This window comes from Mustelus asterias, chromosome 22 (genome assembly GCF_964213995.1).
Source record: "Mustelus asterias chromosome 22, sMusAst1.hap1.1, whole genome shotgun sequence".
Lineage (NCBI taxonomy): Eukaryota > Metazoa > Chordata > Chondrichthyes > Carcharhiniformes > Triakidae > Mustelus > Mustelus asterias.
Window position 1 is genome coordinate 9,159,220 of NC_135822.1, and position 23,614 is coordinate 9,182,833.

Below are 23,614 nucleotides of genomic sequence, written 5' to 3' on the forward strand. Positions count from 1 at the left end.
CGCGCTATGCAAAGCATACCGTTCATAGAGAAGGAAACGAGCGAGTGCAGAATGTAGCGTTACATTCATAGCTAGGGTGTAGAGAAAGATGCAAGGTCGATCCATTCAAACGTCTGACGGCAGCAGGGAAGAAGTCATTTGGTACGTGACCTCAGACTTTTGTATCTTTTTCCTGACGGAAGAAGGTGGAAGAGAGAATGTCCGGGGTGCATGGGGTCCTTGATTATGCTGGCTGCTTTTCCCCGAGGCAGCGGGAAGTGTAGACAGAGTCAATGGTTGGGAGGCTGGTTTGCGTGATGGATTGGGCTACATTCACAACCTTTTGTAGTTCCTTGCGTCCTGGGCAGAGCAGGAGCCATACCAAGCTGTGATGCAACCAGAAAGAATGCTTTCTATGGTGCATCTGTAAAAGGTGGTGAGAGTCGTAGCTGACATGCCAAATTTCCTTAGTCTTCTGAGAAAGTAGAGGCGTTGGTGGGCTTTCTTAACTATAGTGTCGGCATGGGGGGGCCAGGAAAGGTTGTTGGGATCTAGACACCTAAAAACTTGAAGCTCTCGACCATTTCTACTGCGTCCCCGTTGATGTAGACAGGGGCATGTTCTCCTTTATGCTTCCTGATGTCGATGACAATCTCCTTCATTTTGTTGACATTGAGGGGGAGATTATTGTTGCCGCACCAGTTCACCAGATTCTCTGTCTCATTCCTGTACTCTGTCTCGTCATTGTTTGAGATGCGACCCACTACGGTGGTGTCATCAGCAAACTTGAAAATCGAATTGTACATAGAGTACATAGGGGAGAAGGAAAGGAGAGGGTGCAGGATATTGTGTTGCTGTCATAGCCAAGATGCTGAGAAAGATCAGCGCAATATGTGGTAGGACCATTCAAAAGTCTGATGGCAGCAGGGAAGAAGCTGTTCTTGAGTCTTTGTTACGGGTTATGGGGATAGGGCATGGGTGGGATTGCGGTCGGTGCAGACTTGATGGGCCGAATGGCCTCCTCCTGCATTGTGGGGAGACTTTAATTGGGTCGGTTGGTGCGTGACCTCAGACTTTTGTACCTTTTTCCTGACGGAAGAAGGTGGAAGGGAGTATGTCCGGGATGTGTGGGATATTGAAAGCACCTTCCATTCAATGAGGTGTAAAAGCAATGCTTTGCTTCCATATTCCGAAAGTGCCGGTGGGTTTGAAGGATCCATCTTTTGATCAGTCGATTCGGAGGTTCTCCTTATTTCAGCTCATAGGGCCAATATTTCCCCCCCCCCCCCCCCTTAGATCAACTGCATGTTCACCTAGCTGCTGCTTGGGGAGACAGAAAGACTATAGTGTTTCCTTGTCCAACAACAGGGACTGTACTTCTTTGTGACGTTGGATTAACCTTCTGTTGTTTAGTTTGCAAAGTAGTCACTGTTTGCCGAATGGTGTGTGTATACATTAACATGTTTGCATTTCTAACAGCACCAGGATGTTTAGCTGTCGGCTTAAGAGTGGCATGATTTCCAAAAATAAAAACAGAGAAAAGTAAATTAATTTTTGCATTTTGCGGTAGAAAATCGTCAGTAATTTCCTTGAGATAGCTTCCGGATTTTAAAACTGTGTTATTCGCTTCTCTGCTTTTCAGACTTCCTCATTTCACAAATTTAAACTCCGCCGATCAAACACCTCTCTCGGCGGATCTTTCACTGAAGAAACCTCTGGAAGGTGAGAATGGTAAGTGTTGCCACCTTTTCAAGCAAGCCGAACCTTTGAGCATTTTGGTTGCTTAAGCAACGGCAGGGGTGATCTATGATTTGCTTGTACATACATGTTAACATTAAATTTGAAGCTGGCTTGCTTTGCATGTTAACTAGTAACCATGAGTTGAAAGTCTCCCCATTTAACTGCACCCACCCCAGTCTCCCTCTAGCGAAAGAATTTGGGTCTAGGAACAGGAATGTTTTTCTGCAATTGTACAGGGTGTTGGTGATTTTTTTTTTGATTTGATTTATTATTGTCACATGTATTAGCATACAGTGAAAAGTATTGTTTCTTGCACGCTATACAAAGCATACCATTCATAGAGAAGGAAACGAGAGAGTGCGGAATGCAGTGTTACAGTCATAGCTAGGGTGCAGAGAAAGATCAACTTAATGCAAGGCAGGTCCATTCTAAAGTCTGATATAAGTTTCTATGAGATCCTCTCTCACCCTCCCAAACTCCAGGGGAGGGGGCAGGGAAGAAGCTGTTCTTGAGTCGGTTGGTACGTGACCTTAGACTTTTGTATCTTTTTCCCGAATGAAGAAGGTGTAAGAGAGAATGTCCGGGGTGCGTGGGGTCCTTAATTATGCTGGCTGCTTTGCCGAGGCAGCGGGAAGTGTAGACAGAATCAATGGATGGGAGGCTGGTTTGCATGATGGATTGGGCTACATTCATGACCTTTTGTAGTTCCTTGCAGTCTTGGGCAGAGCAGGAGCCACACCAAGCTGTGATACACCCAGAAAGAATGCTTTCTATGGTGCATCTGTAAAGGTTGGTGAGATTCGCAGCCGATATGCCAAATTTCCTTAGTCTTTTGAGAAAGTAGAGGCATTGGTGGGCTTTCTTAACTATAGTGTCGGCATGGGGGGGACCAGGACAGGTTGTTGGTGATCTGGACACCTAAAAGCTTGAAGCTCTCGACCATTCCTACTTCATCCCCATTGATGTTCTCTACTACGCTTCCTGAAGTCGATGACAATCTGCTTCATTTTGTTGACATTGAGGGAGAGATATTGTTGCCGCACCAGTTCACCAGATTCTCTATCTCATTCCTGTACTTTGTCTCGTCATTGTTTGTGATCCGACCCAATACGATGGTGTCATCAGCAAACTTGAAAATCGAATTGGAGGGGAATTTGGCCACACAGTCATAGGTGTATAAGGAGTATAGTAGGGGGCTGAGAACACAGCCTTGTGGGGCATCGGAGTTGAGGATAATCGTGGAGGAGGTGTTGTTGCCTATCCTTATTGTTTGTAGTCTGTGGGTTAGGAAGTTCAGGATCCAGTCGCAGAGGGAGGTGCCGAGGCCCAGGCCACGGAGTTTGGAGATGAGTTGCGTAGGAATAATGGTGTTGAAGGCTGAGCTGTAGTCAATAAATAAGAGTCCTTGTTATCTCGGTGTGGTGAAGCCACACCTGGAGGATTGTATTCAGTTTCGTTTTCTTTATCTGCGGAAGGATGTTCTTGTGATAGAGAGAGTACAGCAAAGGTTTACCAGACTGATTATTGGAATGTCTAGTTTGTCATTTGAGGAGAAACTAAGTTGGTTAGGATTGTATTCATTGGAATTTGGGAGAATGAGAGGGGATCTCATAGAAACTTATAAAATTCTAACAGGATTAGACAGGATAGATTCAGAAAGAATGTTCCTGATGGTGGGGGGGGGGTCCAGAACCAGGGGTCATAGCTTGAGGCTAAAGGGTGAACCTTTTAGGACTGAGGTGAGGAGAAACCTCTTCACCCAGAGAGTGGTGAATGTGTGGAATTCACTGCCACAGAAAGTAATTGTGGCCAAAATGACCTGATGGAGGTTTACAAGATGATGAGTGGCATGGACAGAATGGAGAGTCAGATGCTCTTTCCTAGGGTAGAAAAGTCCAGTACGAGGGGACATAGGTTTAAGGGGCGTGGGGAAAAGTTTAGAGAAAATGTGTGAGGGAAGTCTTTTTACACAGAGGGTGGTGAATGTCTGGAATGCGCTGCCCGGGGAGGGGGTGGGAGCGGGTACGATAGCGGCATTTAAGGGGCATCTAGACGAACACATGAATAGGATGGGAATGGAAGGATACGGACTCTGTAAGTGCATACGGTTCTAATTTAGGCAGGCATCATGATCGGCGCAGGCTTGGAGGGCCGAAGGGCCTGTTCCTGTGCTGTACTCTTCCTTGTTCCTTTGTTGTGTGATTTCAAGAAGAAATAAGGTGTAGCTCTTGGGGCTAAAGGGATCAAGGAACATGGGGGGGGGAGGCAGGATCAGGGTATTAAATTTGATGATCAGCCATGATCAAAATAAACGGTGGGGCAGGCTGGAAGGGCCGAATGGCCTACTCCTATTTTTCTGTGTTTCCTGAATAGGCACAGCCCTCGCCCCCAGAAGGAGGCTGCAATGGGCCGAATGGCCTCCTTCTGCGCTGCAGGATTCTATGATCCAAGTTTCCAATTTTATATTGAGTGTTGTTTGATTGGCAGGTGCAGCAAGGCTTTATTTAGGCCCCTATTTTGAAGGCTTTGAGTTTGGCCTGTTGCTACAATGCAGTGGGCTAGCCCATTGTCGCGTGAACTGGGGGACTTGCGTCTAAGTCCCACTCGCTGCTGACGGGATAAAAGGCTTTTTAATCTGGTGAGGTGAGGACCTGGCACAAAAGCATCTCAACCAGTTTGCAGTTCACACGGGGGTCACGGGGCATAAAATGGCCAAATACCCAAAGAAAAGGCATTGTGGGAAAATACCCAAAGAAAATGCATTGTGGGAAAATTAGGGCCGGAAGTTAACTCGTGGCGAGGAAAAGGAAAGGCAGTTTGTTGAACCTCTCTGCTGATGGTATTATTTGCCTTCACCCCGAGACAACAAGGCCTATTGGATGAGTTACATTGTTCTGTCACTTCTTGCCAGTCGCACCGTGGCCTCTCCAATGGGCACTACCAATGATCAAAGAGAAATCTGGCAGAGCAGACAACATTATGTCCTTGACCCTCACTCCCTGTGAATCTTGACTCCCCGATGGGAAACCCCAGGTTCGGGGAAATTGCCAAACTGATGTTGGTTTGGTGTTGGAATCTGGATGGGGACTGTCCCAACTTATTTCGAAATAGATCCCTTGCAGCGAAGAGAGACCGAGAAAGGAAGCGTTCGTCTACTGGATCATAGAATCCCTGCAGTACAGAAGGAGGCCATTCAGCCCATCGTGTATGTACCGACCACAATCCCACCCAGGCCCCATCCCCATCCCTGACACTAGGGTTAATTTAGCATGGCCAATCAGCCTAACCCGCACATCTGTGGGCTGTGGGAGGAAACCGGAGCACCCGGAGGAAACCCACGCAGACACGAGGAGAACGTGCAGACTCCACACAGACAGTGACCCGAGGCTGGAATTGAACCCGGGTCCCTGGCACTGTGAGGCAGCAGCGCTAACCACTGTGCCACCCTGCCGATTATAAGAGGTGGGCTCTGAACACTGGGAGATTCCCCATTCCTCGTGGTAATTAACTTGTTCGCAAAATGCATTGCTGAGAGAATGCATTGTTCAGACTGCGCTGTAAACCCGCTTTGTTAGCAGACGATTAATTTGATTTGATTTGATTTATTATTGTCACATGTATTAACATACAGTGAAAAGTATTGTTTCTTGCGTGCTATACAGACAAAGCATACCGTTCATAGAGAAGGAAATGAGAGAGTGCAGAATGTAGTGTTACAGTCATAGCTAGGGTGTAGAGAAAGATCAACTTAATGTAAGGTAGGTTCATTCAAAAGTCTGACAGCAGCAGGAAGAAGCTGTTCTTGAGTCGGTTGGTACGTGACCTCAGACTTTTGTATCTTTTTCCCGACGGAAGAAGGTGGAAGAGAGAATGTCTGGGGTGTGTGGAGTCCTTAATTATGCTGGCTGCTTTGCCGAGGCAGCGGGAAGTGTAGACAGAGTCAATGGATGGGAGGCTGGTTTATGGGGAAAAGTGGGCATTTGTTCATTGTTTATGAAGAGCGGAGCTTGAGGTCGTAAGGTCATTATGACGTGCTCTCCTCCATGAACTGCAGCACGCGTAGGGTGGGACTTTCCAGCTGCGCTCGCCCTGAAACCGGAAAATCCCACCCAATGGACCTTTCCGTGGTCTGCCCCCTCACCTGCTTCGATTCCCGTGGTAAGCAGGACGGTAAACTTCGCCCTGGATTGTAAGAACATCTGCTGCCTCACAGCGCCAGAAACCTGGGTTCGATTCCTGGCTTGGGTCACTGACTGTGCGGAGTCTGCACATTCTCCCCGTGTCTGCGTGGGTTTCCTCCAGTGGCTCCGGTTTCCTCCTGCAGTCCAAAGATGTGTGGGTTAGGTGGATTGGCCATGCTAAATTGCCCCTTAGTGTCAGAGGGACTAGTTAGGGTGAATGCATGGGGTTATGGCGATAGGGCCTGGGTGGGATTGTGGTAGGGGCAGACTCGATGGGCTGAATGGCCTCCTTCTGCACTGTAGGATTCTATGATAAATTCCTGTTGGCAATGCTAGTGTGTGGAACGATTACGCGCTGCGACATTCCTCTATTACTCTATGGGGCTGTTGCACCATTCCTTTTCAATGGGATAATGCCACTGCTAATATATCAGGCAGGAAAATGTCCACCGTTGTCCATGAATATCCCCAACAGAAATTTCCTCCTCCAGACTAGCCTCGACCACCCTGTCAAGAGGTGTTGTTTCAATATGGGAATTCTCTTGTTTGTGAAATTAGCTTCACGGTGTGCATATTTCAGTGAAGAATTGAAGATGAATTAGCCTATCCTCTTGAAGCAATGCTTCCTCACTGGCTGTTGAATCCATTAGGTCCAGGTCTCGATAGACCGAATTCTTTCCTGTAGGCCAGGCTCTTGCAACTTGGGCCTTCCAGCAAAAGCAGCTGAAGATAGCAAAAACAGCTTCTCTTGAACAAGTTGTTGAGTTGTAAGGTCCCGAGCGGTGAGGTCGTACAAGAGTCAGAAGCACTTCTGTCCTCTGATCTGAGCAGATGGAGGATGTGTTTTTATAAAGTAAAATAGGGAGAAGAAACAATAGGTGAACTCGATGGAAAAACTCAGTAATATCAGAACCATAGAATCGCAGAATCCCTACAGTGCAGAAGGAGGCTACCAGTCCCATCAAGCCGGCTGACCATAATCCCACCCATGCCCTATCCCCCGTAACCCCAGTTATTAACCCTGCTAGTTCCCCTGACAGTAAGGAGCAATTTAGCATGGCCAATCCATCTAATCTGCACATCTTTGGACTGTAGGAGGAAACTGGAGCCCCCAGAGGAAACCCAAGCAGACACGGGGAGAATGTACAATCTCCACACAAACAGCCACCTAAGGCCGGAATTGAACTTGGGTCCCTGGCACTGTGAGGCAGCAGTGCTAACCACTGTGCCACCGTGCCATCCTTATTGGGATCAGTAAGAATCAGAAATGGGAAGTAAAAATGTATCTGGGCTACCTGAGGTGTAGCTCTACCCGCAAGGGGCAAGGGCTAATAGGAGTGAACCGATTAGGCAGGTTGGCACTGTGGTTAGCACTGCTGCCTCACAGCGCCAGGACCTGGGTTCGATTCCTGGCTTGGATCACTGTCTGTGTGGAGTCTGCACGTTCTCCCCGTGTCTGCTCCAGTTTCCTCTCTCAGTCCAAGGATGTGCAGGGTTAAGGTGGATTGGCCGTGCTAAATTGCCCCTTAGTGTCAGGGGGATTAGCAGCGTAAATACATTGCATTACGGGGATGGGGCCTGGGTGGGATTGTGGTCAGCGCAGGCTCGATGGGCTGAATGGCTTCCTTCTGCACTGTAGGGGTGTGATTCTAGGTTCCCACTCTGTGTTCTAGATCAAGGAGAATTATGGACAAGAGTACACAGTGAATTAGAACCCTTGCTGTGGTATTGATAGAAGCTTGGACTTGTAAAGCTGGAAACCTAACGTGAAAGATGGAACTGGGGATCTCCAGCAGTTCTGGTTTTATAATGTGTACTAACTTATTGAGGTCATCTTCACTCCATCTTAATTTTTCAAGGGTTAATTCTTGGAACCGACCATATCCTTTTTAATTCATTCACGGCATGTGGGTGTCATTGGCTAGTCCAGCATTTATTGCCCATCTCTAATTGGCCTTGCGAAGGTGGTGGCGTGTGGTTTGATACATTTGAGTGGCTTGCTGGGCCAGAGGACTTGTAGAGTCACATGTAGGCCAGACCAGGTAAGGAGGGCAGATTTCCTTCCCGAACAGACATTGATCAACCAGATGGGTTTTGTGGTCATCATTAGACTTTTAATTCCAGATATTTATTGAATTCAGGGAGTTGAACATTACCCTGTGTCTCTCGATAACTACTCCAGTGACAATACCACAATGCCACTGCCTCCCTTTTTCGGTAGCTAATAACTACAGTTAGTTTGCTGCTCCATAATGATTCGATCATTTTGCAGTGTCCTTTCTCCCTGAAATTTATGCCTTTCATGTTGGTGTGGTTTTGTGTCCCATTCCTGGAAATACCAGCACCAGAAAGGGTCATCCAGACTCGAAACGTTGCCTCTACTGTCACTGTCTGGCTTGGGTCACTGTCTGTGTGGAGTCTGCACATTCTCCCCGTGTCTGCGTGGGTTTCCTCCGGGTGCTCCGGTTTCCTCCCACAGTCCAAAGATGTGCGGGTTAGGTTGATTGGCCGTGCCAAAATTGCCCCTTAGTGTCCTGAGATGCGTAGGTTAGAGAGATTAGTGGGTAAATATGTAGGGATATGGGGGTAGGGCCTGGGTGGGATTGTGGTCGGTGCAGACTCGATGGGCCAAATGGCCTCTTTCTGCACTGTAGGGTTTCTATGATCTATCTATGATCTATTCCGTCTCCGCACAGATGCTCTCTGACCTGCTGTGATTTTCCAGCATTTTCTGTTTTTGTTTCAGGTTCCAGCAGTACAAAGTAATGGAACAAAGAACAATACAGCACAGGAACAGGCCCTTCGGCCCACCAAACCTGTGCTGACACATGACATCTTTCTAAACTGACCTTTTGCCTCCATGCGGACAGTATCCCTCTTTTCCCTGCTTATTCACGTATCTGTCAAGATGCCTCTTAAACGTTGGCATGTTTTAAATTTGTTCCTGGGATGTGGACGTCACTGGCTAGGGCATCTTATTGCCCATCCCTAACTGCCCATCAGAAAGTGATGATGAGCTGCTTTCTTATACCACTGCAGTTCATGTGGTGTAGGTACGCCCACCGTGCTGTTAGGGAGCGAGCTCAAGGATTTTGACCCAGCGCCAGTGAAGGAATGGCCGATATATTTCCACGTCAGGATGGTACGTGGCTTTGAGGTGAACTTTGAGTTTAAGAGTTTATTTATTAGTGTCACAAGTAGGCTTACGTTAACACTGCAATGAAGTTACTGTGAAAATCCCCCAGTCGCCACACTCTGGCGCCTGTTCGGGTACACTGAGGGAGAATTTAACATGGCCAATGCAGTTTGCTTTTTATATAAGGGACATCCCAGCCTGCTTGCACGTCACCCCATCCACCACCTTCAACACACTCTCGCTCCACTACTGACACACAGTGGCAGCAGTGTGTACCAGCGAGAAGATGCACCGCAGCAACTCACTTCAGCAGCACCTTTCAAACCTGCAACTTCCATCACTTAGAAGAGCAGGGGCTGCAGACAGATGGGAACGCCACCACCTCGAACTCCACTGCTGTGCGGAGTCTGCACGTTCTCCCCGTGTCTGCGTGGGTTTCATCCGGGTGCTCCGATTTCCTCCCACAGTCCGAAAGACGCGCTGGTTAGGTGCGTTGGCCGTGCTAAATTCTCCCTCAATGTATCCGAACAGGCGTCAGAGCGTGGCAACTAGGGGATTTTCACAGTAACTTCATTGCAGTGTTAATGTAAGCCGACTTGTGACACTAATAAATAAACTCTTAAAAACTTTTAAACTCGAAGTTCGCCTCAAAGCCACATCCCATCCTGACGTGGAAATATATCGGCCATTCCTTCACTGGCACTGGGTCAAAATCCTTGAGCTCGCTCTCTAACAGCACGGTGGGTGTACCTACACCACATGAACTGCAGCGGTATAAGGAGGCAGCTCATCATCACTTTCTGATGGGCAGTTAGGGATGGGCAATAAATGTTGCCCCAGCCAGTGACGTCCACATCCCAGGAACAAATTAAAAACATGCCAACGTTTAAGAGGCATCTTGACAGGTACGTGAATAAGCGGGGATTAGAGGGATACTGACCGCATTGAGGCAAAAGGTCAGTTTAGAAAGGTGTCAAGTGTCGGCACAGGCTTGGAGGGCCGAAAGGCCTGTTCCTGTGCTATATTGTTCTTTGTTCCATTACTGCACTAGTGTCTCTTATTTATTTATTAGTGTCACAAGTCGGCTTACATTAACACCGCAATGAAGTTACTGTGAAAATCCCTTATTCGCCACACTCCGGCACCTATCCGGGTACACTGAGGGAGAATTTAGCACGGCCAATGCGCCTAACCAACATGTCTTTTGGACTGTGGGAGGAAACCGGAGACCTGGAGGAAACCCACGTGGACACGGGGAGAACGTGCAGACTGTGCACAGACAGTGACCCAAGCCGGGAATTGAACCCGGGTCCGTGGCGCTGTGAGCCAACAGTGCAGCCTATACCCTTGTCTTGCTGAAAACAGTCACGGAAATCCCTGACTAGGAAGCCAAAGGCACCATTGCAACTTTTGACCAGTGGTCCAAGTGTTGTGCAGCTTTGCATATCCGCAGTGACTTCACCTGACCTGGTGCTTTGAATCTCCCCCAGAAAGTAAAGCAGGACCAACTCATATCACCAGCAGCCTCGAAGCATTCCAGCACAGCAACCAATGATCCAACTGCAAGGAGTTCATTTTCAATGTGAGCCTAACAGTCAGAGAATTTGTCACCAGCAATGAAACCCTTGAAAGAATCAGGATTTGCCGTGCTTACACTTCACAATACGCTCATAAAATTCCTGCTTTGATGGGATGCCTCGTGATGAAATAATCCAAAAACATTTATGCACCTTGCTCTCTCTTTCTCTTTCTCTCTCTTTTTCTCTCTCTCTCTTTCTTCCTCTCTCTCTCTTTCTTCCTCTCTCTCTTTCTCTCTCTCTCTCTCTGACTCTCTCTCACTCTTTCTCTCTCCCTCTCTCTTTCACTCTCTCTTTCTCTCTCTCTCCCTTTCTCACTTTGGAATGTGACCCAACGCCAGGGCAAGGGTCACACACTTCCATGACAGAGAAAATTCAAGTTTTCTCATTTTCATGATTAATTCTAGAATCCCTACAGCGCAGAAGGAGGCCATTCAGCCCATCGAGTCTGCACCAACCACAATCCACCCAGGCTCTATCCCCATAACCCCATGCATTTACCTAGCTAGGCTCCCTGACACTAAGGAGTAATTTAGCATGGCCAATCCACCTAACCCGCATATTTTCAGACTGTGGGAGGAAGCCGGAGCACCCGGAGGAAACCCACGCAGACATGGTGAGAACATGCAAACTCCACACAGACAGTGACTGAAGCTGGGAATCGAACCCGGGTCCCTGGCGCTGTGAGGCAGTAGTGCTAACCACTGTGCCACAGTGCTGCCCCAAATTTGTAATTTTAATTCTCAACCCTCGCTGTATATTTCCTTTCCCCAGAGAGCAGAGTGTCCTCTCCAGTTGATCTGAGTCCTGCGATGCATTCCTGCTCTCTATCTGTATTCCCAGACCTCACCTGCTAATCCATTCTAAACCCAGATGGTGAGGTAGGAAACTAGACACCAATCCTTTTGTTTTTAATTTAAATCTAGTAATTAGTAGTAATTAATACATTATTTACAGAATTACATAATTATGCCTCTTAAGACAATAAGATATAGGAGTAGAATTAGGCCATTCGGCCCATCGAGTCTGCTCCACCATTCAATCATGGCTGATAAGTTTCTCAAAGAACAGTACAGCACAGGAAACAGGCCCTTCGGCCCTCCAAGCCTGTGCCGCTCCTTGGTCCAACTAGACCAATCGTTTGTATCCCTCCATTCCCAGGCTGCTCATGTGACTATCCAGGTAGGTCTTTCACACGTGAACATGTGTCTTTCTCAACCCCATTCTACTCCTTTTTCCCCCTGTAACCCTTGATCCCCTTACCAATGAAGAACCTCTCTATCTCTGACTCAAAGACACTCAATGACCCGGCCTCCACAGCCTCCTTTGTGGCAATGAGTTCCACAGATTCACCACCCTCTGGCCGAAGAAATTCCTCCTCATCTCAGTTTTAAAGGAGCGTCCCTTCACTCTGAGGCTGTGCCCTCGGATTCTAGTCTCTCTCACTAATGGAAACACCTTCCCCACGTCCACTCTTTCCAGGCCTTTCAGTATTCTGTAAGTTTCAATGAGATCCCCCCTCATCCTTTTAAACTCCATCGAGTACAGACCCAGAGTCCTCAGATGCTCCTCTTATGTCAAGCTTTTCATTCCCGGGATCATTCTCGTCAACCCCCTCTGGACCGTCACCACGGCCACCACATCCTTCCTTAGATACGGGACCCCAAAATTGCTCGCACTATTCTAAATGTGGTCTCACTAGAGCCTTCTCTTGCCAACACTCAATGTCCGGGCACTCTTCCTCGATACGCTTTTGAGTAAGTCAAGTAAACTAATTAACACATGCGCTACCCTTGATGAGGCAGTTTAACGCAGGGGCAAAACCATGAGCAGGCAGGGGACGAGACTAACCCATTGCACTGGGGGGTTGCTGATGCCAGCGATGGCAGTTTGCCCAGGCTAGGGTAGAGTAAAGGTTCAGGGTAGCCAATGAGGTTAAACCGAGGCTTTACCCGATGCAGTTTTTCAAAGTCTTCTCGGTCTTTCAGCTAAGATGAAGCTCAGGTTGAAGCCCGGGAGGGGGTGCAATGCCTCATCCTGTCAGCTTGGATCTTGTCTGATCGAGCCCAAGATGAGGTGGGATATCCTTGTCTTGTCAGCTTGGATCTGGTTCATCACTCATGTGGGGCCCATGATTGGGCTTCATTTGAATTGGCTTCTTTGATTAGAATTAAAGTACAGAAAGGAAAAAAAAAAAATCTCAAACTCGCCCAGTGGGCATGGTGGGATGTGAACATGTGTCTTACGAGCATTAGCTAGCCTTTTTTTATACTATTGTGGCTAAACAAATAAACGAATTAATTAATAAACTGATCAATAGCCCCTTGGACACAATAACAGAACTTTAAAGAAAACTTATTCAAATTGACGTAATATTTTGGGTGGAGTTAATACACTCCAGCCCATGGGGGGCTCACTCGGCATGGAAGGCATCAAGTGTACCATTGTGTTAGGGTCCTGGACCAGAATCCCACACTACATGAGGAAATCAGATTAGACCTCAACAATCTTTCTGTTTTGGAATAAATGTGAGGAGAACATGCTTCGCTTCAGAAGTAATTCCACTTACAAATTCAAGATCTTTTATAGTAAAACAAACTTTATTTAACAACACAGTTTAAGTATAACTCCAACAAAATGAAGCAGCTTAACTCCTACCAGTTGAGCAATAGTTAAAAATGAAAGGAAACAACTTTAATTTCTAACTTATCACTGTTTCAGTTCCAAATAAGCAACATTCTCTTACAGACTTAAAATTCCACTTTAAATACGGTTAGCGACCATAACTATATTTTGCTATAAGGGGTGTAGTCAGTCTGGAAGTTTTCAGAGAGATTTGGTGGAGCTTGCAGACCTCTGTCTTTAAACAAACCCCAACCAGAACTGGAAGCTGTTTTTTCTCTGCTACCTACCTAGCTCCCCCCATTAACCACATTATCACATGATCCTGTCAATCTAAACCCACCTTCCATTCCTTTAATCAATCACCCCAGTGGACCATTTTCTTTTGTAAATAGAAGTCCATTAGCTCTCTCCTAAGTAAACAGCACATGGTTAAAATGAGTAATTATCCTGCTTTCTCAGCATCTGAGCTGTATTCCTACCAGATGCACTGACTGTCTAGAGAAAAAAACTGAACTTTAAAACCATCCCCTTAAACATTAAAAAATATATAATTCTACAGCAATAGCACACTACCACCACAAGTGGAACACTGTGTGTTCCCTCTCCCATCTGTGAATGTAGCCACGGAATTGAGGTAGGAAGTTGTGCTGAATGGCCCCCTCAACCAACTGCTGCCTGGACCCAATTTTTCTTGAGGGGACATTCTAATAAAAATCAAAAACTGTAACAGAAACTTAATAAAATAATATTCCCAATCTTCCTTTATATGTGCTCAAGATTCTTAATTAACAACGTTCATCTGTATGTTCTTACTCTTGATTATACAACAAACATCCCAATGAAAGAACCTTCTGTCGTCAAACATCGTTTTCTAGGATTTTTTTCCTTGGTTTTTTTTCCCCATGTCTGAAATCCACCAACAATTGTGATTAAACTGACAAATCATCAAAGAAATGGAACATATGCCTGTGTGGGTTTCCTCCGGGTGCTTCGGTTTCCTCCCACAGTCCAAAGATATGCAGGTTGGGTGGATTGGCCATGCTAAATTGCTCCTTAGTGTCCAAAGGTATGCCGGTTAGGTGGATTGGCCACGTTAATGCATGGGGTTGTGGGGGTAGGGTGGGAGGGGGTGGGCCAGGGTGGGATGCTCTTTCAGGGATTCGGTATGGGCTTGATGGGCCGAATGGCCTCCTTCTGCACTGTTTTAAAAAAAAAAGATGCTTCTGTACCAGAAAAGTCAACGTCACATTTGGTGCGCTCTTACAATGAATCACATAATTACACGGACATAGGGACAGATGACTTAGGAACAGGAGCAGCCCTTCGAGCCTGCTACACCATTTGATAAGATCATGGCTGATTATGTTTTAACTCTACTTTCCTGTTTGCTCCCCATAACCTTTGATCCCCTTCGCCCATCAAAAGTCTATCGATGGGCCATTCAGCCCAACGGGCCTTTGCTACACCTGAGCTTCTTCCAATCCCTCCTCATCTCTTTTGCTTCTCTTTTCATCCCTTCTTTTTCTCAATATATCCCTTGTAAAATCTTTATGCTGTGTTTGCACTTACCTCCCTTCCCTGCGCTCACTCACTGCAGCCTTGCTCCTGGCACAGTTCCAGATTCCGAGAAACATTATTGATGACTATTCAAGAAAATGGCTGCACAGAGAACCTGGCTTCTAAATTTAGAAGTGGTATAGAGGATACGACAGCTTCTCCCACTCGGGAGATTACTGGAGCCTGCGTTTCCTTGTGCTGGCTTTAAGGAGACCTTCCTGTTAAATATTGATGGCTGTAGCTATGAGAATGACACTCCGTAAACTGTGTTTGAAATGAATTTTGTACCTTCACCAACCAGGGAAGGAGATGGCCTAATGGTATTATTGCTGGGCAATTAATCCGAAAACTCAGCTAATGTTCTGGGGACCCGGGTTCGAATCCCTGCACAGCAGATGGTGGAAATGAATTCAATAAAAAAATATCTGGACAAATTAAAGCACAGGAATAGGCCCTTTAGCCCTCCAAGCCTGCACTGACCATGCTGCCCAACTAAAACCCCTTACCCTTCCGAGGACCATAACCCTCCATTCCCATCATGTATTTGTCAAGACGCCCCTTAAAAGTCACTCTCATATCCGCTTCCACTACTTCCCCCGGCAGCGAGTTCCAGGCACCCACCACCCTCTGGGTAAAAAAACTTGCCTCGTACATCTTGCCCCTCGCACCTTAAACCTTTCCCCCCTAGTAATTGACTCTTCAACCCTGGGAAAATGCTTCTGACCATCCACTCCGTCCATGCCCCTCAACCTCCGTCGTTCCAGTGAGAACAAACCAAGTTTCTCCAACCTCTCCTCATAGCTAATGCCCTCCATACCATATCCGGAATTAAGAATTGACTGATGACCATGAAACCATTGTCGATTGTCGGAAAAACCCATCTGGTTCACTAATGTCCTTTAGGGAAGGAAAATCTGCCGTCCTCACCTGGTCTGGCCTACATGTGACCCCAGAGCCACAGCAATGTGGCTGACTCTCAACTGCCCATTGAAATGGCCCAGCAAGCCACACATTTCAAGGATGACTCAGAATGGGCAATGAATGCGATGCCCAATGTTGCTAACATGCCTGCTTCCACCACCCTCACTGGCAGTGCGTTCCAGGCACCCAACACCCTCTGTGTGAAAAACATTCCCCTAAACTTGCCACCTTTAACCTTAAACCTCTGCCCTCTTGTAGTCAACCTTTGCAACCTTTGCAAGTGGAATTTTGTCCTTCATTGCTAGAGGCATGGAGTTTAAAAACAGCGAGATTATGTTGCAGCTGTATGAGGTGCTGGTGAGGCCACACCTGGAGTACTGTGTACAGTTTTGGTCTCCTTACTTGAGAAACTGGCACTGGAGGAGGTGCAGAGGAGATTCACTCGGTTGATTCCGGAGTTGAGAGGGTTGGCTTATGAGGAGAGACTGAGTAGACTGGGGCTATACTCATTGGAATTCAGAAGAATGAGGGGAGATCTTATAGAAACATATAAGATTATGAAGGGAATAGATAAGATAGAAGCAGGGCAGTTGTTTCCACTGGCGGGTGAAACTAGAACTAGGGGGCATAGCCTCAAAATAAGGGGAAGCAGATTTAGGACTGAGTTGAGGAGGAATTTCTTCACACAAAGGGTTGTGAATCTGTGGAATTCTCTGCCCAGTGAAGCAGTTGAGGCTACCTCATTGAATGTTTTTAAGGCAAGGATAGATAAATTTTTGAACAGTAAAGGAATTAAGGGTTATGGTGAGCGGGCGGGTAAGTGGAGCTGAGTCCACGAAAAGATCAGCCATGATCTTATTGAATGGCGGAGCAGGCCCGAGGGGCCAGATGGCCCACTCCTGCTCCTAGTTCTTATGTTCTTTTCCACCATGGGAAAATGCCTTTGACTATCCACAATGTCTATGCCTCTCAAAATTTTGTAGACCTCTATCAGATCCCCCCTCAACCCCCGTCTTTCCAGTGAAAACAATCCGAGTTTATCCAACCTCTCCTCATACCTAAAACTCTCCAGATCAGTCAACATCCTGGTAAACCTTCTTTGCACTCTCTCCATGGGCGACTGGGTGGCACAGTGGTTAGCACTGCTGCCTCACACCGCCAGGGACCCAGGTTCAATTCCTGCCTTGGGTCACAGTCTGTATGGAGTTTGCATGTTCTCCTCGTGTCTGCGTGGGTTTCCTCCGGGTGCTCCAGTTTCCTCCCACAGTCCAAAGATGTGTAGGTTGGGCTGATTGGCCATACTTACTGTCAGGGGTTTAAGGGGATAGGGCCTAGGTGAGATTGTTGTTGTGTGGCGCAGGCTTGATGGGCTGAATGGCCTCCTTCTGCACTGTCGAGATTCTATGATTCTCCAAAGCATCCTCGTCCCATGAATGAATATATTTAAAAAATGCCCAACACCCACATGGTGGCACAGTGGCACAGTGGTTAGCAGTGCTGCCTCATAGTGCCAGGGACCCGGGTTTGATTCTCGGCTTGGGTCACTGTCTGTGTGGAGTTTGCACGTTCCGCCTGTCTCTGCGTGGGTTTCCTCCGGGTGCTCCGGTTTCCTCCCACAGTCCAATGATGTGCGGGTTAGGTGGATTGGCCATGCTAAATTGCCCCTTAGTGTCAGGGAGACTGGCTACGGTAAACACATGGGGTTATGGGGATAGGGCCTGGGTGGGATTGTGGTGGGTGCAGACTCAATGGGCCGAATGGCCTCCTTCTGCACTGTAGGATTCTATGATTCTATCAACTATTCCAATGGAGTGAATGAATATTCTGATTTCAGCGGCCAGTTATGGGATATTTGTGCTGTGGTTCACGCCCCCAAGAGGAAACTGTATCGCGACTAACCAAGTTCACTGTTACTCGATGACACCAGTAGGGAAATTCTCACAGATGGAAGCAATTTGTCCAACTCACATCAGCACCCGGTCTCTCCACGAAGCCACCAGCCATTTTGCTGTTATCTTGTTATACAGACTGACAAATAAGTGAACAGGATTATATTCCCTCCAACAGCAGAGAAGCTGCGATGTGCTCTGTTATCAATAGTTGCTTCGAAGCAACCCAAGGCTTTTTAAAAATTCATTCGTGGGACATGGGCGTCGCCGCTGGCATTTATTGCCCATCCCTTGAGGGCAGTTAAGAGTTAACCTAGAGTCACATGTAGGCCAGACCGAGTAAGGACGGCAGATTTCCTTCCCTAAAGGACGTTAGTGAACCAGATGGGTTTTTCCAACAATGGTTTCATGGTCATCAGTAGATTCTTAATTCCAGATATTTATTTTTATTGAATTTAAACTCCACCGTCTGCTGTGGCGGGATTCGAACCCAGGTCCCCAGAACATTAGCGGAGTTTCTGGATGACTAGCCGAGCGATAATACCACTAGGCCATCGCCTCCCCATCTACTTTTTACAAGTGGAACGGTGACACCAAGCAGGGAGTGAAGAGAAGAACATCATAGATATTTATTGGAGCTGCCAGTTAAAGTGTCCTCGGCAGAAAAGTTTTAAAGTTTGTTTATTTATTTATTAGTGTCACAAGTAGGCTTACATCAACACTGCAATGAAGTTACTGTGAAAATCCCCTCGTCGTCACACTCCAGCGCTTGTTCGGGTACACTGAGGGAGAATTTAGCACGGCTAATGCACCCTAACCAGCACGTCTCTCGGACTGTGAGAGGAAACCGGAGCACCCGGAGGAAACAGCAAATGGTGGAATTTAAATTCAATAAAAATAAATATCTGGAATTAAGAATCTACTGATGATCACGAAACCGTTGTCAGTTGTCGGAAAACCCCACGCAGACACTGGGAGAATGTGCAGACTCCGCACAGACAGTGACCCAAGCCGGGAATCGAACCCTGGTCCCTGGCACTGTGAGGCAGCAGAGCTAACCATTGTGCTACCGTGCTGCCCGAAAATTATTTTGAAAATAAATTGTTGGTCAGAATGCCCCCGCTGTGGGATTAACCTCCGCCATGCTTCATTTGGTTGTGGTTGATCTTAAATGCCCTCTGGAATGGCCTCAGTTGAAGGGCAATTATGGATGGGCAGTGAATGCTGGTCCAGCCAGAACGTCCACATCCTGTAAGTGAATCTAAAAAAGTCAAAGGACGGGATTTTCCGGCCACTTTCATCCAAGACTGAAAAATCCCACCTGAGGTCAACGGACCTTGGCATTGTCCGTGTCCCGTCCACTACGATTCCCACGGGGGACAGGATGAGAACATTCCGCCCAAAGTGCTTCCTAATTTCACTCAGGAGAGGCTTGCCTCTCGGTTTTAGGCCGTCAAGCCTGTGCCCGGATACCCCAACAAGCAGAAATAGTTTCCCTCTCTCTTTTTTCTTTGATATCACGAAAACTTTGATCAAATCATCCTGAATCTTCTCATTTCCAGGGAACACAACCTTGGTGTCTGTAATCTTTCATTGTAATGGAACCTTTGGAGCCCCAAGTATCATTCCAGTACATCTACACTGCGCCCCCTCCAAGTTGTGATGCCCAGAACTGAACCCAGTGCTCCAGGTACGGTCGAACCAGGGCTTTGTTCAGCTGAAGCTTGACTTCTTACCTTCCCCTCTCCCCCCCCTTACTCTTGTGCTCTCGATATAAAGGGCATTGTTCCATTAGCTCTTTGGATTATGATGTGGAGATGCCGGCTTTGGACTGGGGTGGGCACAGTAAGAAGTCTCACAACACCAGGTTAAAATCCAACAGGTTTATTTGGTATCATGAGCTTTCGGAGATCACTGCTCCTTCATCAGGTAAGTGGAGAATTGGGTTTGCAAACACGGCATAATGCAGAATCGCCGAGCAGAGACTGAGAGCCAAGTTCTGCGCACATGAGGACGGCCTCAACCGGGATCTTGGGTTCATGTCACACTATCTGTAACCCACGACTTGCCTGGGCTTGCAAAATCTCACTAACTGTCCTGGCTTGAGACGATTCACACCTCTTTAACCTGTGATTATCCCTCTCTCCACTCGCATTGTCTGTACCTGTAAAGATTTGATTACCTGTAAAGACTCGCATTCCAACCATTATCTTGCATTTGAGTCTCTGTCAATATATGCCATGTTTGTGAACCCAACTCTCCACTCACCTAATGAAAGAGCGGCGCTCCTAAAGCTTGTTCTACCAAATAAACCTGTTGGACTTTAACCCGGTGTTGTGAGACTTTTACTCTTTGGATTAGGTTTATTTCTCCGCAGGATATGGTAATTATCTTTGTACACGGATGTCTGACTCTCTTTGGAACTGAAATGAGATGAGATTTCTTTCCACAAGAGGTTCTGAGTCTTTGGAATTCTTTACGCCAGAAGTTTGTGGACGTTCCATTGTTGGGTATATTCAGGGCTGGCATTGGGTAGGATTTTTGATCACTCAGGGGATCGAGAGACATGGGGAGCGGGCAGGAAAGTGGGGTTCAGGCAGATCAGCCACGATCGTATTGAATGGCGGAGCAGGCTCAAGGGGCCAAATGGTCTAGAATAATAGGAATTCTCCCATTTCTAACGATGTCCATTGCTTCTAGCATATTCTTTTTCTGAAGTAATGCTTTTCTTTCCCCCCTCACTATAGTCACAGAGAGTGAAACCTGCCAAAGAAGGAACTTCGGAGAGAAGTCCCGTCATGGAGGGCGGAATGCAGCTGCTGAACCGGGATGGCCACAGCATCTCCCACAATTCCAAGCGCCACTACCATGACGCATTTGTGTCGATGAACCGGATGAGGCAGCGAGGATTGCTGTGTGATATCGTCCTGCATGTGGCCAACAAGGAAATTAAGGCCCACAAACTGGTGCTAGCCTCATGTAGCCCTTACTTCCATGCTATGTTTACCAGTAAGTATCCAAGCCTTTCCTTGTAGGCCTTGCGCGCGTTAAACCAGCTTCTGATAAGCTTGGGGCGAAAGGGATCAAAGGATATGGGGGGGGGGGGGGGAGTGGGGAGGGGGGTGGGTGGGGGAGGAGGAGACGGGATCAGGGTATCGAATTCGATGATCAGCCATAGGGTGGTAGATCTCATTGTCACAGGGGTTGCGGAGGCCAGGTTATTGAGTGTCTTTAAGACAGAGGTAGATAGGTTCTTGATCAATAAAGGGATCAAGGGTTATGGGAGAAGGCAGGAGAATGGGGATGAGAATCATATCAGCCATGATTGAATGGCGGAGCAGACTCGGTGGGCCGAATGGCTTAATTCTGCTCCTGTGAAAACCTGGCAGGAGAAGGTTGAACTGCGAAGACTAGGCCGGTTTGTTGGTATCTAGCTCAAGGGAAATCGGGGATGGGCACAAAATGCTGACATTGCCAGTAGCACCCGTCTCCTGTGAATGGAAAAACAAAGGTTAGCGACTCCTGACCCCAAACCAGAAAGGGAAGATTGGCTTCAGGATTAATAAAAGCCAAGAATGAATAAAAAATATTGGCCGGAATTTTACTGTTGACCTTGGGCAGGATTTTACAGTTTCGGGACGAGCGAGGCCATAAAATCCCACCCCTTAATTTAATAAAAAGAGGGGAGAGAAAACAAAGAGATTTTTTAAAAAAAATCACTGTCCAAAATAAGTAATTATTCATGCAAGGAGAAACTGCCATTGGGTTCAGAATTTGGGAATTGGTGCCAAAAATAGAGTTGGAAAAGGGTGAAAGTTTTAAAGTTTATTTATTATTGTCACAAATAGGCTTTCATTAACACTGCAATGAAGTTACTGTGAAAATCCCCCAGTCGCCACACTCCAGCGCCTGTTTGAATACACTGAGGGAGAATTTAGCACGGCCAATGCACCCTAACCAGCACGTCTTTCTTTGATTTGATTTGATTTATTATTGTCATATGTATTAACATACAGTGAAAAGTATTGTTTCTTGCGCGCTATACAGACAAAGCGTACCGTTCATAGAGAAGGAAACGAGAGAGTGTGGAATGTAGTGTTACAGTCATAGCTAGGATGTAGAGAAAGATCAACTTAATGCAAGGTAAGTCCATTCAAAAGTCTGACGGCAGCAGCTGTTCTTGAGTCGGTCGGTACGTGACCTCAGACTTTTGTATCTTTTTCCCGAAGGAAGAAGGTGGAAGAGAGAATGTCCGGGGTGCGTGGGGTCCTTAATTATGCCGGCTGCTTTGCCGAGGCAGCGGGAAGTGTAGACAGAATCAATGGATGGGAAGCTGGTTTGCGTGATGGGTTGGGCTTCATTCACGACCTTTTGTAGTTCCTTGTGGTCTTGGGCAGAGCAGGAGCCAGACCAAGCTGTGATACAACCAGAAAGAATGCTTTCTATGGCGCATCTGTAAAAGTTGGTGCGAGTCGTAGCTGACGTGCCAAATTTCCTCAGTCTTCTGAGAAAGTAGAGGCGTTGGTGGGCTTTCTTAACTATAGTGTCGGCATGGGGGGGACCAGGACAGTCTTTCGGACTGTGGGAGGAAATCGGAGCACCCAGAGGAAACCCACGCAGACACGAGGAGAATGTGCAAACTCCACACAGAAAGTGACCCAAGCCGGGAATTGAACCCAAGTCCCTGGCGCTGTGAAGCAGCAGTGCTAACCACTGTGCCACCGAGCCACCCCAGTTGCTGAATGATATAGACAGAGTTGGGAAGAATTAACATTGAAAATTGGCATTGTATCAGCTCCCTATTCCTGCTTCCCGCAACCTGCCATTGTGAATGGGGCTTCCCCTTTTTTTATGTGGTTAAGATCCCCGCTCGGGCTCAAACAGGAGATTCAATAACTACAAAAAGTCCAAAAGTTTTCCTTTGGGAGAGTAAGGATGCTCCGGGGTGTAGGAAGATTTAGGTTGATGCTTTCCTCGTTGCTCTTGTGTGCAAAATGGCTCCAATCTTCTCCTTCCCACTCACCCCATTGGTGCCAGCAGGCCGCTCCCGAGCCCCACTGTATTGACCTGCTCCAAGACCCTTTCCCCCATCTTTCAGCCTGGTTCGGACAGGTGCCCGACTGTGCGGTGCAACTGAAACCCAGGAGTTAAAATGGCCCCCAAATTGATGGTGCCCAGTCGTTTAGAAGCTCACCCTTTCCCTGCCCCACCCACTGCCCAGCCTAGAGTATCTCCCAGTCAAACTTTCCACCACGCATCTACAACCATCTCAAGAAGATTGTGAAGCAGTTTGCAAAAGATAAGATGGGATCTTGGATGATTCCCCTTTTTAGGGCCACAGTCTGATTGCTTAACAAGTCCTAATATCAACAATGTTCTTGCAGTTGTTCAGGATGCGACTCTGCAGTGGACCAGTCCCAGATTGGCTGCGTAACATGACCAGAGGCCTGATCCAGTGACATGGGTTCCCACCAAGGCAGCCGGGGAACTGGAAAGGGGCCTCGGGCTTTGCCTGCCATGATCAGCCATGATCAAAATGAAAGGCGGAGTGAGCTTGAAGGGCCGAATGGCCTAATCCTGTTTCTAGTTTCTATTTGTTGTCCAGCCCTGAATGCCTCAAGATGATAGTGGCTTGCTAGGCAACTTCAGAGGACCGTTAAGAGTAAACCACCTTACTGTGGGTCTGGGGTCACATGTAGGCCAGGCCGGGGAGGGACAGCAGATTTCCTTCCCCAAGACTTTTGTGACAATCTGGTAGTTTGATAGTCACCATGACTGATGCCAGCTGTTTATTCAAGATGAACTTAGTTAGCTGGATTTAAACTGGTGAGGTGAGATTTGAACTCAAATCTCCAGGAGTCCAGTAATAAAAGTGCTGTGTCGCCATTAGATTAAATGAGTTGGGAAGAGGCCAATGCGGGCGGCACGGTGGCACATTGCTTAGCACTGCTGCCTCACAGCGCCAGGGACGCGGGTTCGATTCCCGGCTTGGTTCACTGTCTGTGCGGA

The 23,614-nt window shown here is 47.3% G+C and overlaps 1 protein-coding gene across 1 annotated transcript in view; it reads left to right on the forward strand.

Moving 5' to 3' along the window:
* klhl17 (kelch-like family member 17) overlaps positions 1–23,614 on the forward strand; it is a 101,685-nt gene that overhangs the window by 27,555 nt on the left and 50,516 nt on the right. The window contains exons 4-5 of the mRNA XM_078238737.1: positions 1,622–1,710; positions 20,353–20,614. Coding sequence (XP_078094863.1) covers positions 1,708–1,710; positions 20,353–20,614 — 265 coding nt within the window. The 5' untranslated portion in view covers positions 1,622–1,707. The remainder of the gene's footprint in view (positions 1–1,621; positions 1,711–20,352; positions 20,615–23,614) is intronic.